General features: G+C 44.7%; 1 protein-coding gene across 1 annotated transcript in view; it reads left to right on the top strand.

Annotated features, from left to right (window-relative positions):
* The window catches only part of C10H1orf21 (chromosome 10 C1orf21 homolog), a 77,271-nt gene that overhangs the window by 48,830 nt on the left and 10,356 nt on the right, over positions 1-18,085 (top strand). Inside the window, exon 3 of the mRNA XM_054384400.1 lies at positions 13,596-13,672. Coding sequence (XP_054240375.1) covers positions 13,596-13,672 — 77 coding nt within the window. The remainder of the gene's footprint in view (positions 1-13,595; positions 13,673-18,085) is intronic.

The following is an 18,085-nucleotide window of genomic DNA, read 5'->3' as shown; positions in this document are numbered from 1 at the left end:
CACTGGAGGGAAGGGATGCCATCCAGAAGGACTTAGGCTTCAGAGGTGGGCCCATGCCAACCTGATGAAGTTCAACAAGGCCAGGTGCATGGTCCTACACCTGGGTCAGGGCAATCCCAAGCACAAACAGGCAGGGTGAGAAGTGGCTTGAGAGGAGTGTCTGGAGGAGGACTTGGGGTTGTCAGTTGATGAAAAAGTTAACATGAACCAGCAATGGTCACTGGCAGCCCAGAAGGCAGCCATATGCTGGGCTGCATCCAAAGCAGTGAGAGCAGAAGGACAGGGAGGGGATTCTGCTGAGACCCCACCTGCAGCACTGCATCCAGATATTGTGCACCCAACATAAGAGGGGCATGGAGCTAATGGAGTGGGTCCAGAGGAGGCCACAAAGATGATCAGAGGGCTGGAGCACCTCCCCTATGTGGACAGGCTGTGAGAGTTTGGGCTGTTCAACCTGGAGAAGACAAGGCTCTGGGGAGACCTTAGAGCAGGCTTTCAGTACCTGAAGGGGGCTACAAGAAAGCTGGGGAGGAACTTTACAAGGGCTTGTAATAATAGGAAGAGAGGGAATGGGTGGAAGCTGGAGGAGGGCAGATTTACACTGGATATTAGGAAGAAAGCCTTTACAGTGAGGGTGGTGAGACACTGGAACAGGTTGCCCAGGGAGGTTGACGATGACCTCTCCATAGAGGTGTTTAAGGCCAGGTTGGATGAGGCCTTGAGCAACCTGATCTAGTGGGAGGTGCCCCTGCCCATGGCAGGGAGGTTGGAACTGGATGATCTTTAAGGTCTCTTCTAATCCAAACCATTGTACGAGTCTATGAATCTATGAAATACCATGGTTCTCTGCTATGGGTTATTCAAAAGCTGAAAGTTTGGACAGAACAAGTGACCTAGCATGGTCTTTGGTTGAACAGAGATGCAGGAGCTGCACAGAGCACTGCTGCTCTTTGTTTCACCAGAGAGATGGAACAAGTGAGAAATCTTAATCACAGTGAGAAATCTTAATCACAGCTTACCAATTTTGATTTCTATGTAGATTTTGCTCATGTTCTTACTAGCGGTCAGGGAAGATTCTTGTCCCACTGCAGCTGCTGTGTAGTGTTATAAAAAGGCAGTGGGATTATGGGCCTTTGGTGTCTTTAATACAACCTATTTTTGCTGCTGGGGTCATTGATGTGGTGTATGGTTTGAATTAAAGTTCTCATTATCACATTAAGATTCAACAAGGAGTTAATTAAGTGTAGGGAAGTAATTGAATGCTAATACTACAAGACTGCAGTGAAAAATGAGGCAGTGTTTCCATATTAAACTGTAGCTTTCTCCTCATTGTAAGTACTATGCCCATGAACGTGCAGCAGAGTACACTTCTGACTCAGGCAGAAAGCTTTTGTGTTTGGCAGTGCTGCACCTCTTGGTAGTAACATGCCAGCCCGTTGTTCTCTGAAGATTCCTGTCATGGGACAGCTCTGTTAAACTTCAGAGGTACTTACCATTGCTCTCACCTGACTTGGAGAGAAAGTGTTGCAGCTTGGCATCTGCACATGGCTGGAAATCAACCCTTTACAGTGAGGGTGGTGAGACATTGGAACAGGTTGCCCAGGGAGGTTGTGGGCACTACCTGGAGGTGTCCCTGTCAATACCAGGGGGGTTGGAATTAGATGATCTTTAAAGTCCTTTCCAACCTAAATCATTTTATGAATCCATGAAGCTATGAACTTGTAGATGTGAAAGCTGGTTTTGATGAGGAATAGCAAAATTGAGATTCTGAAAGACCTATTTTATTTGTTGCATGTAATTGTTGTTGATTTTAAGAAGTTCTGCTGGACTGTTGAGTCATGGAAAATGCAGGTATTTTACTTCCTGATAATTGAGTAGCATCAAATAATTGTTTTGTGAAATATGACCTGAAGTCAGACCATCACCACCAGCTTTTAGGCTTGAGACAGATCTTGTCTAGTCTACCACACAATTTTTTGTGCCAATTACAGAAGCTGAGCTCAGCTTATTTCTTCTTCAGCATTTATTTACCATGGAATTTTGAAGTATGAATGCACAGTTTATGGATGTCCCCTGTAGACGTGGTAAATAAAATTTAATGATATTTCAGCACAAACTGTGATTTACAGTAACAAAATAAGGACATTCCCTCACAGAAGTCAGGGAGATTTGAAGTGGATTTGAACTAGATTTGATTAGGGCCATGGTTTAGTGGCAGTAGTTTAGCAGTAGTGGTGGGATTGTGATCTCTAGATGAGCAGTTGGGCTTGATCTCAAAAGTCTCTTCCAAACTCAATAGTTCTATTATTCACAGAATCACAGAATGTTAGGGGTTGGAAGGGACCTTGAAAGATCATCGAGTCCAACCCTCCTGCCAGAGCAGGATCACCCAGAGTAGGTCACACAAGAACACACATCCAGGCTGGTTTTGGAGGTCTCCAGAGAAGGAGACCTTCCACAACCTTTCTGGGCAGCCTGTTCCAGGGCTCTGTCACCCTCACAGTGAAAAAGTTTTTCCTTATGTTCATGTTGAACCTCCTCTGCTCCATCTTGTACCTGTTGTCCCTTGACCTATCATTGGACATCACTGAGCAGAGCCTGGCTCCATCCTCCTGACACTGCCCTTACATATCTTTATAAACATGAATGAGGTCAACCCCCAGGCTCCCCTTCTCTAAGCTAAGGAGACCCAGCTCCTTTAGCCTTTCCTCACAGGGGAGATGTTCCACTCCCTTCATCATCTCTGTGGCCCTGCACTGGACTCATTCAAGCAGTTCCCTGTCCTTGAATTGAATTATATAGACCTGACTCTGGTTTTGATGGAGTTAGGCTTTCTCATCCCCAAAAAAGTGATCTGACCTGCTTTCCTTTTTTAGGAAAACCTCAACAATGAAAGTAGTTGACAGAGCCACATGCAGCTTCCATCCATTTGCTGGTGAGTCTCAGCTAGGGCTGCTGCAGGCAGAGAAATGCCATCTCTGAATACACTGGGTTAAGCTCACTGGTTTGAGATACCACACTGGAAACAGGAACATCTCTTGCTCTTAAATATAGCAATTACACAATGCTACAACCTGGCTGCAGCCAGGCTTTAAATACCATGACCAACACTGGAAATGTGCACTAGTGGAAAGATGCAGGCAGATGGGAAAGAGCCCAGAGGGGGGTGACAAGAAGAGGTTTAGCAAACGTAAGCTGTAATGAAAGATGGAAGAAATTGATTTGTTTAGCCTAAAAATACAGGAGGCAATGCAAGTCACCCAGTACATAAAAGGTTGCTTTGAAAGGCATGATAATCGTTTTTAATCCATGACCACTGAGAGATGCAAGAAGACATCAGGCAAGGATTTAAGCTGGGCAGTAGAATAAATGTTTGAACTTTTAGGGTGGTGGCAACATGAAAGACAGGCTTTTGAGAAAACCTGCAGGATAGGAGTTTGGAGAACAGGTTAGACAGAACTCTGTTGAAGTGGTTTGGAGATGTGCCCTCAGGTGATGTGATTAGGTGATATTTTGAAGTCCTTCCCTTTTGTGGTCCTTGATACCATCATGTGAAGCTCTCAGGAAACTAATCTCATAGAGTTTCACAATGCTGTTTCACATTCTAGTCAAGGAGTGGGTGAGTGAAGGACTCATTTTTTGAAAGCCTGGTCTCTCATGGGCACAAGCCCTCCATTTCTATGGCCAGTCTCTCACAAGGGGACAGAACCTACATCCCAGAGCTGGTCTGACCTGGGGCCATGGCGCTGCTGGGACTGACGCACAGCAGCTGAACTCAGCTGGCACTGACACATTCCCAGAGAAGAGATTTGCTGCTTTCTGAAAAAATAACAAGATCTCATTTTGAGTATTTTCCACATCCTCTTCTGCCTATGAAGGGTGGTTTTGGCAACAGGTGGTGCAGGAGGTAAGATGAAAGTATCCTGGGCCTCATCCCCAGCAGTGTGGGCAGCGGGTGGAGGGGATTCTGTCCCTCTGCTCCACTCTGCTCAGACCCCACCTGCAGTGCTGGGGCCAGCTCTGGAGTCCTCAGCACAGCAGAGACATGGACCTGTTGGAGCGGGGCCAACAGAGGCCACAGCGATGATGGGAGAGCTGGAAGCCCTCTGCTGTGAGGCCAGGCTGAGAGCTGTTCAGATTGGAGAAGGCTCCAGGGAGACCCTCTGGTGGCCATTCGGTGCTTAAAGTGGCCAGTCAGAAAGCTGGGGACAGATTTTTTTTTATCAGGGCCTGTTGTGACAGGACTAGGGATGATGGTTTAAACTCAAAAGAGGGAGATTGAGACTAGAGAGAAGGAAAAAAAATTTTTACACTGAGGATGGTGAAACAGTGGTCCAGACTGCTCAGAGTGGTCATTCCAGGTGAGGTTGTTTGGGGCTCTAAGCAACCTGCTCTATTTGCAGATGCCCCTGCTCACCACAGGGCTCTGGGCTAGATGACCTTAAAAACTCCCTTCCAACCCAAAACATTCCATGATTCTATAATGTTTACAATCAGAATGGACAGTGAAGGGCATAACAGGACTACAGTCATTCTGGGAGTCTTAAGTATCTGACATCTTAAATGCTGGACATTAATATTTCCAGGTGTGTAATTAGTGTGAGGCCAGAGGAGGGCCACTAAGATGATCCAAGGGCTGAAACACCTCTGCTACGAGGGCAGGCTGAGGGAGCTGGAGTTGCTCAGCCTGGAGAAGCAAAAGACTCCAGGGGGACTTTATAGCTGCCTGGGGGGAGCCTACTTGAAAGCTGAAGAGGGACTTCTCATAAGAGTGTCTAGTGACAGGACAAGGGGGAATGGTCTTAAGCTGAGGGAGAGTAGGTTTAGACTGGATTTTAGGAAGAAGTTCTTCCATGCAAGGGTGGTGAGACACTGGAACAGGTTGCCCAGAGAGGTTATGGATGCCCCCTCCCTGGAGGTATTCAGGGTTGGATTAGATGAGGCCTTGAGCAGCCAAGTGTAGCTGAGAGGCATCCCTGCCATGGCAGGGAGGTAGGGGTAGATGAACTCTAAGGTCCCTTCCAACCTAAGCCATTCTATGATTCTGTGAAGTAATAATTTTTATTTCTACTATTCAAAACAATGAAAAGTAGGGGGAAAAATGCATCAATGAGATTGAAGGCTCCTCCTGCAACCATAATACTTGTGTGTGTCACAGTACTTATGTCATAGTTTGTAATACTCAAACTATGATGTCCTTTAAAATGTACATTTGACCCACCCTTTCTGAAATGTGCCATGTAGCAAGAACTCAAAGTTCATTCTCCCAGGTGTTAAATCTTACCATTATGCAAATTTGAGAATGAATGCAATAAGGTGAACTAGATACAGACATTGGAAATATGTTTCAAAGGTGACATTTGTATAAATTGCCAACTACAGAACTTTAAACATTTGAGCCTTGGACAGTGCTGGGAGGCTGAAAGCTTAGTGCGGGGGATTCTTGCCCTTTTGGGACAGGCATTCATATGGAGTTTCCCCTTTGTGAGGCATACAACTCCAAGAGTGGGAAGTGCAGTTAGCCAGCAGTGTCCACCTGCAGGAGCATGCTGCATGCAGCTTATGGTGTTCCACAAGCTCAGAGGTGTTTCTGCTGATGTCAGCCTCTGGGAGCTGGAAACACATTGTGGCGATAATGGGTGTGAGAATGCCTGCATGTTGTTGGGATTCATGGAGGTGATTGTGCCAGGGGAGGTTTAAGTTGAACATTAGGAACAATTTGTTCCTTGAGAGGGTTGTCAAGCTCAGAAACAAGCTGCCCAGGATAGTGGTGGAGACCCCACCCCTCGAGGGACTGTTGTATTTATGCCATTGCTTTATGCATTTAACTTATCCCTATATGCTGTGGGTGCCCCAGACCTTCCTGTTGCCTTTGTATTGATGAGTAGTGTTTCACTCAGTTTTCTGTCATCTCACTTCTCAGGGTTAACCTCAATCACAATCTCTTACCTCTGTGAAGTTGAAACTAGGTGACATTTAAGGGTGCTTCCAACCCAAACCATTCTATGAATCTGTGTGATGTGATTCTGTAATTTTGTTTAAATTTGGCTTAACGGTGTCTTGTCATTTGCAACATACCTTCTGATTCATTCCTTTCTTCCTCTTCTCTTGCTTGTAAACAGCATACCCAGGAGGGCTTCCTCTTCCACTGCTTTTCCTTGTTCCATGCTTTGTAAATCTCAGGTTTGAACAAGAGGGGAAAAGTGTCTTGTATGTATCCTGCAAAATTCCCTGTGAAGTCTGGATTAAGGGGACACTGTTGTTGTCCTAACATGTAGGAGGGTCTCGGTGCACTCTATGCAACTGCCTGGATGTAACAAGAAGTGTGTAGTAAACCTACTCTACCTAAACTTGCAATTTACAGATGAAAGACAATAAATGCAGGCTCTACAAGAGGAGACACCATCAACATGTTGTTTTGCAGATGGAGGGAACTGTTACTTTTAACACCTCCTCAAAGTGGCTGTTTGATGGTCACCATCACTTTAATGAGGCCAGCCTAAAATGCAACCCAGAACTTAGCAATAAGGCAGTGAGGAAGTGCGTGCACATGAAAAGTCGTCAGTCGTGGCTGATTTTGACAGTGCAGGAAGATGTCAGGCGGCTTCGCTTGTGTGTGCGTGATGTGGAGGCATCTCTCAGGGAACTGACTTTACAAAGGGTGAGCGTAGCGCATGTTCCAAACGCAACCTGAAAAGTGCAGTTTTACCTTTAGAAAACCAGCTTTAGAGTCACTACAGCTGCTGAGATTTTGCACTATTTCAAAAGCCACAAAAGCAGGGCACATCTCATTCTCTAGGTATCTTCTCTCACATACGTTTGAAGCGCGTAAAGCTCTTAAAAACTGTCCCTATAAGAAGCTCTGCAAAAATGTTGCTTCCTGAAGCAGAAAACCAATGGCTACCTGCCCTGCTGCAGACAGGCTGCATCATACAACAAGTTCCTCTCAAGACTGTCTACACCTGTCTACTCCTGGCTGTAAAAAGTTTTACAGATTTCACACCATACCCTGGCTTCATTCTTACTGCCAGCTCTTTCCATGTGGTGGAAAACTGCCTTCAGGAGACACACATGAAAAATTGAAAGCAAGAATAATCCCTAGGTTTACTATAATTAACTACATTTTTGTAAAAGCTTGTTGAGCAAGAGAGAGAATAATTGATGATATGGGCTCAATAAGCAGAAAGGTCATTTTTGAGCCAGGTTGTGTTATCCAGTACCAACCAGGAGAGCAACATACCTGCAAAAGAGCAAAGTCAGGTGTGCCTTTTATTGCCAAATGCCCTAAAATCACTGAAGTTTCCTCAAGAGTCAGTCTAGTTTTTAAGTTTTCCGTAATACAGCTTTTTACCTTTCTTCCATCAATTTTTCATTCACTGGATAAACTTCAAACCACTCTGGTGTACCAAAGCCATTAAAGATCTGGTATATTAATGAGAGTTGGAAAGCAGGTCTCCTTTCAGGCCATGGCATTTTATTTGCTGTATTTCTGGATGTCTTTTGATGTAAGCAAGTGTTCTTCATGCTCTAAAGCAATCCCTTGTCACCTTAATTCCTGGTGTATATAACTGTGATGGGCAGTCTACAGCCTTTTGCGAAGCTGTTTGTAGAGGGGATGTTTCTCGGTTCCATTTTGCTAATTGTTTCCCACTGGAAATCTTGCAGATGTGTCTCTTCCTCTGCTTTCTGCTTGTGTTCCCATTTTCTGTGAGGCATAGAGTTTTATTGCATGGATAATGTGATTCCTGTTGTAGGAGTAAGATCATTTCCCATTTGAAATGAAACTTCATGCTATGGATACAAATGTTTTGGCTTTGTTCAGGTCTGTGATGTTAATTTTCTTAACCTCGCTCAACTTTCAGAGTACCATGGAGGCCAGAGGAACAAGAAAACCCCTGATGTTTAGAATCACAAACTGGTTTAGATTGGAAGGGACCTTTTAAGTTCCTCTAGTTCAATCTTCTTACAGTCTGCGGGGACCTCTTCAAGTAGATCTGGTTGCTCAGAGCCTCAAACAACCTGACCTGAAATGGTTCCAGGCATGGAGCATCTACCACCTCACTGGGCAACTTGGGCCAGTGTCTCACCACCCTCAGTGTCAAAAATGTCTTCCTTCTCTCTAGTATGAATCTTCCTCTTTTAGTTTAAAACCCTCACTCCTTGTCCTGTTGCAGCAAGCCCTCATAAAAACTCTGTCCCTACCGACCCCTTTAAGCACTGAAAGGCCACAGGGAGATCTCCCCGGGACCTTCTCTTCTCCAGGCTGAACAACCCTAACTCTCTCAGCCTGTCCTCACAGCAGAGGGCTTCCAGCCCTTTGCTCCATGGTAATATCATTACACTGATAATCTTGCATCCAAGATTAATCTTCTGTGACCAACATCTGAGATTTTTCAATGCTTGATTTACCCCCTCATTATAAAGTTACCCTAAATAACATTTTCAGGTGGTTTTGCCTCCAGCTAGCTAGAAAAAGAAGAAAGAGGCTCTCATGTATGTGTAAAGCAAGTAAACTTGAGTCAAATCTCATGGGTCAGTACTTCTTCCTTGTTCACCCTGATACATCAAGACAGTTCATGGAAAATGTTATTAACTGAGGCTGGTCCCTCATAACTGAGGGAGGTAAAAGTGCTGGGCTGGCAGGCAGTGATTGTACATCTCGTCTTTCATGCCGCTTCTAACTGATGCATTTGGTTTCCTTCTTTTCAAATACAATTATTTTTAAAAGTTTATGGTAGAAAAAGAAAATAAATACTTCCTTTTTTCCCCCTAAATGAATTTCCTGATGAATTACATGGTTCCAGAAAGCAGTTTGAAAGTCACTGTGGGCTCCCTTGAAGAAAAGTGTCCTCTTGATATAAAGCAGGAATATGATTTGATAAATCTTTGAATAGGTGTAAACTACCAATATTGTGTAAAACATGATCACTATCTGGAGAGACCTTGGTTGTTTCTGTCAGCTTCAGTATATTTTAGTAGCAAATCTACAGAGACAAATTCCTCTTAAAAATGATACTGATTTGGGGGAATGTGCACCTTCAAACATTGGTGCCTCCAGGATACAAATTGGATAGTTCAGCTGTTTTCAGATAAAACAAAAAGGAGCCTTGCAACTAAGAAAAAAAAAAATCACTTACACTAAGTTTTACTATTTTAGGGTTTTTTTCCTCCCATTTGGTTGTATATTTACTTATTATTAAAAGATTAAAACATCACTGTAAGTTGATGAAAAGCAGCCATTAGATTAGGTAGTAGAGTTGTTCTACCTGGATAATTTAGTCAGTTAAAAAATGCATAAAATCACAGAATCACAGGATGGTAGGGGTTGGAAGGGACCTCTGGAGGTCATCAGTCCAGTCCCCCAGCCAGAGCAGGTTCACCTAGAGCAGCTTGCACAAGATGGCATCCAGGCGGGGTTTGAATGACTCCAGAGAAGGAGACTCCACCACCTCTCTGGACAACCTCTTCCAGTGCTCTGCCACCCTCAAGGTAAAGAACTTCCTCCTCATGTTTAGATGGAACATCCTATTTTTAATTTTGTGCCCACTACCTCTTGTGCTGGGCACCACTGAAAAGAGTCTGTCCCCACATCCTCTTGCCCTCTGCCCTTTAGCTATTGATTAACATTGAGAAGATCTCCTCTCAGTCTTCTCCAGGCTAAACAGCCCCAAGTCTCTCAGTCTTTCTTCATAAGACAGATGTTTCAGTGCCCCTCTCAAGCAGTTCTCTGTCCTCTTGAACTGGGAAGTCCATAACTGGACCCAGTACTCCAGATGAGGCCTCACTAGGGCAGAATAGAGGGGAGAAGAACCTCCCTCAACCTGCTGACCACATTCTTCTTGATGCACTCCAGGATGCCATTGGCCTTCTTGGCCACAAGGACACATTGTTGGCTCAAGAAATACATACAGTCTTTCATAAAATATGTTATCAATTAGCAGATGGAATCATCTCAGAAAGAATAGCCCTTCTCTAGCAAGCCAGGAGTGCTAAAATAGTTGGGAAGAAGGACTTCTCACAGTTTACCTGAGTCCATCTGTGGCAATCTGATGAAGCAAAGTAAAATGCTTCAAACAAAGTTCACATCTCTAGAAATGGGTTTGGAGAGGGGAAGCAGCAAGAGAAACATTGACAGATATTTAATCATAATGGCAGTAGTGGCTGTTGCTGTGTTAATAGCATCTGGCAGCAGAGTCACTGCCATCTGTTAATGCCCTGAAATTCTGAATGCTGTGCATCCTTTATGGAAGAATTAACAGTAATTAACACATCTATCAAGTGAAATCACCTTGATTGGATGACAGTTTTACCTCGATAATGATTAATGGCAAAATAACAGGGAGTGAAATGTCCACTCTCCACCTTTTTGCTGTAGATGAGCTAATGGTGCTACTCCCTGCACAGCACCCTGGAGGCTTTCCTGTGGATCTTGTGGTGTAAGGCATCCTTTAGTGCATCTCCTGAAATAATCCTGATGAGCAGAACAGGATTAGAAACAAGCTTTTGCATCTTAACTTCTATTTGCAACAAATTAGGACTCTAAAATGAGTTGAGGTCTCTGCTGATGCACTGTAACTTATTTAATGTTAAATTAAGGAGAAAGTGAGGTTAGATTGACAGCAGTGACCCTCAGCCAAAGTCAAGTCAGCCTGCAAGAGCAATCTGAATATGTCAAAACATCTTGGGTTTCTCTATATTAGAGTCCAAACTATTAATTTCTGATGAATTGGTAAGTGATGGAAGGAAAAAAAAAAAAAACCACCTTTATGCATTTGTATCAGAAGAATCATTTTTGAGTATTTATTTTTATCAAAGCCAATATTTGGTCAGTGTAATGAAGTCTCACTGCTGCAAATAATAGCTGTAAACAAAGCCATGAGCGAATTTGAGACCCACTTGGGGTTTATTTTTCTCCTAGCTCCTCTTTTTTTCTGTGTGTTCCTGCTGAGCAGCAGATGGAGAAGGTGACATACTCTGAGTAAACAAAAGAATTGTAAGTAATAGGTAGTGGGGGTATGTTAAGTATCAGAAGAAATAGGAGGGGAAAAAGTAGATTTTAGGATCTTGCAGTCAAGTAAACTGGAAATTTATTTCCATCTTCCTGTGTGAGTCAGTCAATATTCTGAATATTGTGCTGGGACCCAGAGAGAATCCTAACATGGTGGGATCTGCAAGATACCTCTGGGGATCATCTAGTGCAATCCCCCTGCTAAAACAGGGTCACCCACAGTAGGTTGCCCAGGATCACAATGTCCAAGTGGGTTTGGAATCTTTCCAGAGGAGGAGGCTCCACAACCTCTCTGGGCAGCCTGCTCCAGGGCTGCAGCATCTGCACAGGAAAAAATTTTTCCTTACGCTTAGGTTGAACCTCCTGGGCTCCAGTTTGTGGCCATTGTCCCTTGTACTGTCACTGGGCACCACTGAAGAATCTGGTCCCATCCTCTTGGTCCCACACTTTATCACTTTATCTCTTGCTAAGCATTGATCAGATCCCCTCTCAGGCTGCTCTTCTCCAGGCTAAGCAGCCCCAGGGCTCTCAGCCTTTCCTCCCCACAGAGATGCTCCAGTGCCCTCAGCATCTTCATAGCCTCCACTGGACTGTCTCTAGTAGCTCTTGTCTCTCTTGTCAATGTGTATTTCCCTTGTTTCTTTCTACTTATTCCTGACTGATAGAAGTTTCTTTAGGCTTGGATTTGTGGCGGATTTACAGCTACCAGTACAGTTGCCCAGACACCAAACCACAAGCAGAGGTGCGAAAGACAGGTTTGCACAACCGTGTTACCTTACCCTCCTGACACAGAAGCTGTAGGTCAGAGCTTCCCTTTCCTTTCAACTGAGGCAATAGATTTGCAGCAGTGTTTTGGTGGGGAAAGGTCTGTGCCTCCAGGGTGATGGTATGCAGAGACAGACGGTAGCCCCAAACTCATCTTGTGTTGCGGTAGGTGGCCAGGAGGTGTTACAGCTACAGACCATGCCTGCCTATGGACCATCCAAAATGTGCAATGCAGACCATTCCCAGTTTCTGCCTCAGTGGTGTGAGAGATGAACTGGTGGAGCAGATTTGAGGATCAAGGCTTGTTAGAAGCTGGGGTTTTAGCAGACTTACGGTTTTGATGTCTTCTCCATAAGGCCAATTGCTCTTTTTCTTTTGCTTGACAGCTGTGAGTTTGCTTGATGGTTGTATGAGTCATACATCAACACAGATGAGCTGTATGACCATGGACATGCCATGACCACATTCATCCCCAGCTAACCCTGTTAAAATTAGAAGATACTCTGAAAGCAAGTAGTTTTGTCTTCTCTTCTGCTTTATCATCATGGGCAGGCAGTGGCTGGTGGGGTGTAACATAGTGAGGTGTTTGTTAAGGCTTGGAAGAAAGGCTTATTTCTCTCTCACTTATTTTCATGCAAGACACTGTTTTCTCTTCAGGAGGACTGGAAGTTATGCATTAAACAGTGTTAAATAGGCTGAGGCACTTGATGTTTCCAGCCCTTATAGAATTATTCATTAAAATATTAACTGCTAGACAGACTCTTTTTTCTTTTTTTAATTCAATGACCTAGTAGCTCTCTTAAAAATCATGTTGTGTGATTCAGACATCCAAAGGCTAAAGAAAACAGAACAAAATCACCAAAATTACCCACAAGAGCATTGATTCTTGGGTTTAAGTTCCTTAAATTGTCATGGGCATGATGTCCCTGAGAAATTCAGATGGGTTTGTTGGAGCGGGTGAACTGTAAGGTTTGACTCAGCTCTCTTCCATCTGCACCAGCAGCTTTCCCTAACACACAGTGCTGAGAAGAGCTGAAAGGGGATGTGTCCTTCTCAGGGTTTTTGCAGACAATAGATGTGTGTGCACTATGCTTTGGTTTACAGATGGTTTTGGCATGAGGACAAGACATTACCTTGAAATGTTTACTCTCAATTATGCTCTTTTCCTTCCCCACCCCTTTTTAAAGATATTTTTAATGGCTGTGGTTCTCCATGGAGGACATGGTCATGTTCTTCCCTATAAACACATTCTGGTTTGCTTTCTTAGGCCCCTTGTGTCCAATTTTCTAGCTGAGCAGGTCAAGCCTGCTGTTGCTCCTCTTCTCACTGGCACATCTAATCCATGCTTTCTCCTACATACCATTTTCCACATGATGCTGATGTTTCTCACTTCTGTTCTGTTCAGATCTGGGGTGACTCTGAGGCTCTGCGTTTTCGGTGCTTTGCCTTATTCCATTGAAGATGCCAACTGGTGTTGTTACAGACAAGCAGTGAATCCACAGATACACACCTCATTTTCCATGGACCACTGGAGATTTATTAGCCAGCACAGTGTTTGATCACAAGTCCCAGATGGATTTCACCTAGTGGCAATCCCCCAGGCCACTGAGCCTGTGACATTAAAAATTGCCCACCCCGGGCCATTGCATCAATCGTGTTGCCCTTAATTTCTTTTTTGATGAGCTTTTTTCATTCATTTGAACAAGTGGCAGAGCCTGAACCCCTGGGAGTGTGACACCATGATGACAAATGCCTGTCACACTTTGTGTGCTTCATAAATACTGATGGTGTCTCTGTTGTCTGTCTGTTTTGTGTGTTTCAGGAAAAAAGTGCCAGTTCCAATGTAAGACTTAAATCTAATAAAGAAGTCCCAGGATTAGTACATCAACCCAGAGCAAAGTAAGTCCAACTTTTATTGGTTTTTAAAGCATTATACAAATAAGCACAGGATTAAGCAGCACCTGTGAGATTCCCAGTTATTGCCTAGTGAAAACAAATTGGTGGGTCCAGCAGCCCTAAAGCCATGTCCAGTTTAAATAAAACAGGTAAGGTCACCTGTGTCCTGAGACAGCTGGTCAGTGCATGTACCAGCATCCCTGCAGCATCCTCTTCTTTGCACAGCAAAGGTGCAGGACTTAAAAATGTGTGAGATGCATCTTGCAATGCCCTAGAGAGGTACTGTACTGTGTTATTTCACAGCTTTCTGTGCAACTCACTCAGAAACAAAATTATATCTGCACCAGTGTTCCTAATTACTATTGGCTAAGTCCCCCCAGAATCCCAGCATGGTGGGGGTTGGAAGGGACCTCTGGAGATCTTTGAGTCCACCCCCATGCTAAGGCAGGTTGCCCAGGATCACAATGTCCAAGTGGATTTGGAATCTCTCCAGAGAAGGAGGTTCCACAACCTCTCTGGGCAGCTGGCTCCAGCAAAGAAGTTTTTCCTCCTGTTCAGACAAAACCTCCTGGGTCCCAGTTTGTGCCTGTTGTCCTTTGTCCTGTCGCTGGGCACCACTAAAAAAAATCTGGCCCCATCCTCTTCCTCCCTGCCCTGTAGCTCTTGCTGAGCATTGATCAGATCCCCTCTCAGTCTGCTCTTCTCAAGGCTAAACAGCCCCAGGTCTCTCAGCTTTCCTCCTCACAGAGATACTTCAGGCCCTTTGTAGCCTCCACTGGACTCTCTGCAGTAGTTCTCTGTCTCCTGAACTGGGGAGCCCAGAACGGGACACAATACTCTAGGTGTGGCCTCACTAGGGCAGAGTATATGGGGAGGAGAACCTCTCTGGACCTGCTGGTCAAACTCTTCTTAATGCACCCCAGGACAGAATGCCACAAGAGCACACTGCATCCCAGGGCAGTTTTTGCTAGCTCTTGGGTTAAGTTAGCAGCTATTCTGCCCAGGATTAGGAATGGTAAATTTCTTCCACTTAAAACAGCTAACAGTGTTTCTTAAAATGAGGGTTCTTTTGTAGCTGAGAGTTTTTCCATCATTTGCTCACAGTTCTCCTCCTCCTCTACTCTGCCCTGGTGAGGCCACATCCAGGATATTGTGTCCATTTCTGGGCTCCCCAGTTCAAGAGGGACAGGGAAACACGAGGGAGAGTCCAACAGAGAGCCACAAGGATTATGAAAGGACTGGGCCATCTCTCTGGTGAGGAAAGAATGAGAGACCTGGAGCTGTTTAGTCTGGAGAAGAGCAGCCTGAGAGGGGATCTTATTAATGTTTATAGATATCTGAAGGGCAGGTGTCAAGAAGAAGGGGCCAGGCTCTTTTCATCAGTGTCATGTGGCGTGATGACTGGCAGCAGACACAAAATGGACCACAGGTAGTTCCACCCCAACATGAGTTAAACATTATTTGGTGTGAGGGTGCTGGGGCCCTGGAGCAGGCTACCCAGAGAGGTTGTGGAGTCTCCTTTTCTAGTGACTTTCAAGACTCACCTGGTTGCATTCCTGTGTGACCTGCCCTAGGCAGTGGGGGTTGGACTGGATGATCTCCAGAGGTCCCTTCCAACTTCCACCATGCTGGGATTCTGTGATTCTATGATTCTGTGTCCATAGGGCTGAGATCAGTCAGCCTTAGATACGCCACAAAATAATTGAACTCCTGCAACAGAGCTGCTTATTGATATTAGTTGCTCATTTCTTATCTAAATCACCGTTACCTTTTAATCACTAATTGGATTGGAAATAACAGATTACATGGAGCTGTGCATTGGGTTGTTAACTCAGAGGTGATAAATCTTTGCTGCTGAACAATAGTGGAAATGCTGTTCTTTGTGCCATGCCTTCAGGGCACTTATTAACTTCAACTTGCTGCATACCAAGTGCTTCGTACGTGGCTTCACGTCTGAAAACTTCAGTAATGAAGTGACAGGATAATTCAGCCTCCTTTCAAAAGGGAAAATCAAGTGCTGCAGATGTAATTGCAGAGAAATTCACAGTAGAGAGGTGGAGGTAAAATCACCATTCAGCAGAGCTGTGCTTCGTTTTTGTGACTTGGTCCTTCCCAGCAGGGTCAGAGATGTGGTTGAGATGCTCTAAAAGGAGGCTAAAACAGGGCTGTTTCTTTTGATGGGTCATCTCTTCTGGTGCACCCAAGGCAGGAACTGTGTGTGGTCAAAGGGTCCATTCTTCCATCAAACTCTCATTTTTAAAAGGTCCCACAATGATCATAACTGGCTTTTATTCACCAAAAAGCCTGAAGTCATTGCATGGGAGAGGTAAATATTTCTGTCATACTCCTGCAAAAATACAAGGAAGCTTCTCAGAGAGTTACAGAATATAAGTTGTTGGGTAGACACTCCAGTGTGACCAAAGCTCTGCTGTTTATCTGACCTACTTTTGGAGTTCTGTTTATCAAGTGGCTACATGTTTGAGTTGCTAATCACCAAGTCAACAAATACCTGTTATCATCTGCAATTTTTGATAAGGTTTATAATCTGAAAATCATAGCAGTTCTGACTGCAAGGAGGGGTGGCACTGGGTGGAAAAGGGCTACTCAGCTAAAAGAGCAGAAATTAAATCATTAGGTGCATCTTGTAGGGCTGTTGTTGTGGAACAGGTATTTCAAAACATGGATTGAATACCAGATTATAAGATCGTTTACAATGAAAGGAGTTTTAGTATGTCAGCTGTAAAAGTAAGACTGTGAGGGCTCTTCCCATTTGTAGGAGAATTTAGGGTTTTATGTCTAGCGCCCTGGGCTCTAGTTTTATGAGGATCTTTAACAGAAGAGAAGGGGCTGGTCCTTCCTCTTTACACTGAGTCCTGGCAGCTACCATACCTTCACTGAGCTTCATCCCTGCACCCTGCCCTAACTTCTCAGGCACTTGCTCTGTTTGCTCATCCTCAAAACTCACTCCACTGACAGCTTAACAAACTAAGTGGCCCATCAGGGATGCCCCATCAGGTACACTGAGACATGTTCATAATTTATGCCAAAAGCATAAAACAAAAGAAGGAGTATTTCAGTATTTCAGACCATTTTTTACCCTGCTAAATCACAGACTCACAGTGGTTTGGATTTGAAGGGACCTTTAAAGGTCATATAATTCCACCTCCCTGCCATAAGCAGGGACATCATTCAGTCATCCAGTTTGCTCACCCTCCCCCATTCAACCTGACCTTCAATGCTTCCTGTGATGGGGCATCCACAGCTCCAGTGGGCAACCTGCTCCAGTGTGTCAGTACACTTCTTGTGATATATTTCTTCCTTCCATCCCGTCTAAATCTCCCTCTTTTAGGTTAAACCCGTCGCCCCTTGTCCTGTCTGATAAAAAGTCTGTCCCCAGCTTTCTGACTGGCCCTGAAGCACGGAAGGGCCAGAAGAATGTCTTCCTGGAGCCTTCTCTTCTTCAGGCATCCCGAATTTCTCAGCCTAGCCTCAAAGCAGAGGGCTTCCAGCCCTCCCAGCATTGCTGGGCCTCCTCTGGCCCTGCTCTAACAGCTCTATGTCTCTGCTGTGCTGAGGACTCCAGAGCTGGCCCCAGCATTGCAGGTGGGGTCTCAGCAGAGCAGAGCAGAGGGACAGAATCCTCTCCCTCCAACTGCTGCCCACGCTGCTGGGGATCAGCCCAGGACATGTCTAGCTCTGGGCTCTGGGCGCACAGTGCCAGCTCATGTCCAGCTTTTCATTCTCCAGCACCCGCAAATCCTTCTCTGAGGGCTGCTCTCCATTCCTTCATCCCTCAGCCTGGATTGATACTGGGGATAAAGATTCCATCTTTTGGCAAAATGTGTTTTGTTGGCCTGCCATGAAAGATCCCAAATTGCATTCTTATGCCTTCTGATGTGCTTCTTACAAGAAATACTGAATCCATGTTTCTGCTTGGGGAAAGCCTTTTTTCTGGAGGGTTACCCAAGAACCCTGCTTAGATGTGGTGCTTTTGTGACTCTTCCAGTTGTTCATTACCTCTGTCATTTCCCCACTCTGCCTTGGATCTTACAGTTTTACACAGCTCCTTAAAATACACTCTGTCAGCATCCATGCATGTCAGAGTTGCTGAAGGTCATATCCTGCAAGGCCTTTAGGATCTCCTGCAGGACTTCCCATGTATATAGCAACACAATATTCCAGTTTTCCCTCCCGTCATTTAGTTTGCTTCAGTTTGCAGCTGGATTGAGTCACTACAGTATCATCTCATTTTAAGCATCCAGATCTATGATGTTGTAAAGGCAAGAATGTCTTTCTAGTGCTTATGTACCCAGAAGGGGCTGTTGTGCTCTAAAGCCCCTCTCCAAGACACCTGAACATGCAGGTGACAGGGTTGGGTGCCCCAAACAAACATCTTTTCCCCATCTTAGGTGGAGG

Source organism: Indicator indicator, chromosome 10, assembly GCF_027791375.1.
Source record: "Indicator indicator isolate 239-I01 chromosome 10, UM_Iind_1.1, whole genome shotgun sequence".
In the NCBI taxonomy this organism is placed as follows: domain Eukaryota; kingdom Metazoa; phylum Chordata; class Aves; order Piciformes; family Indicatoridae; genus Indicator; species Indicator indicator.
This window is presented reverse-complemented; position numbering and strand designations above follow the sequence as displayed.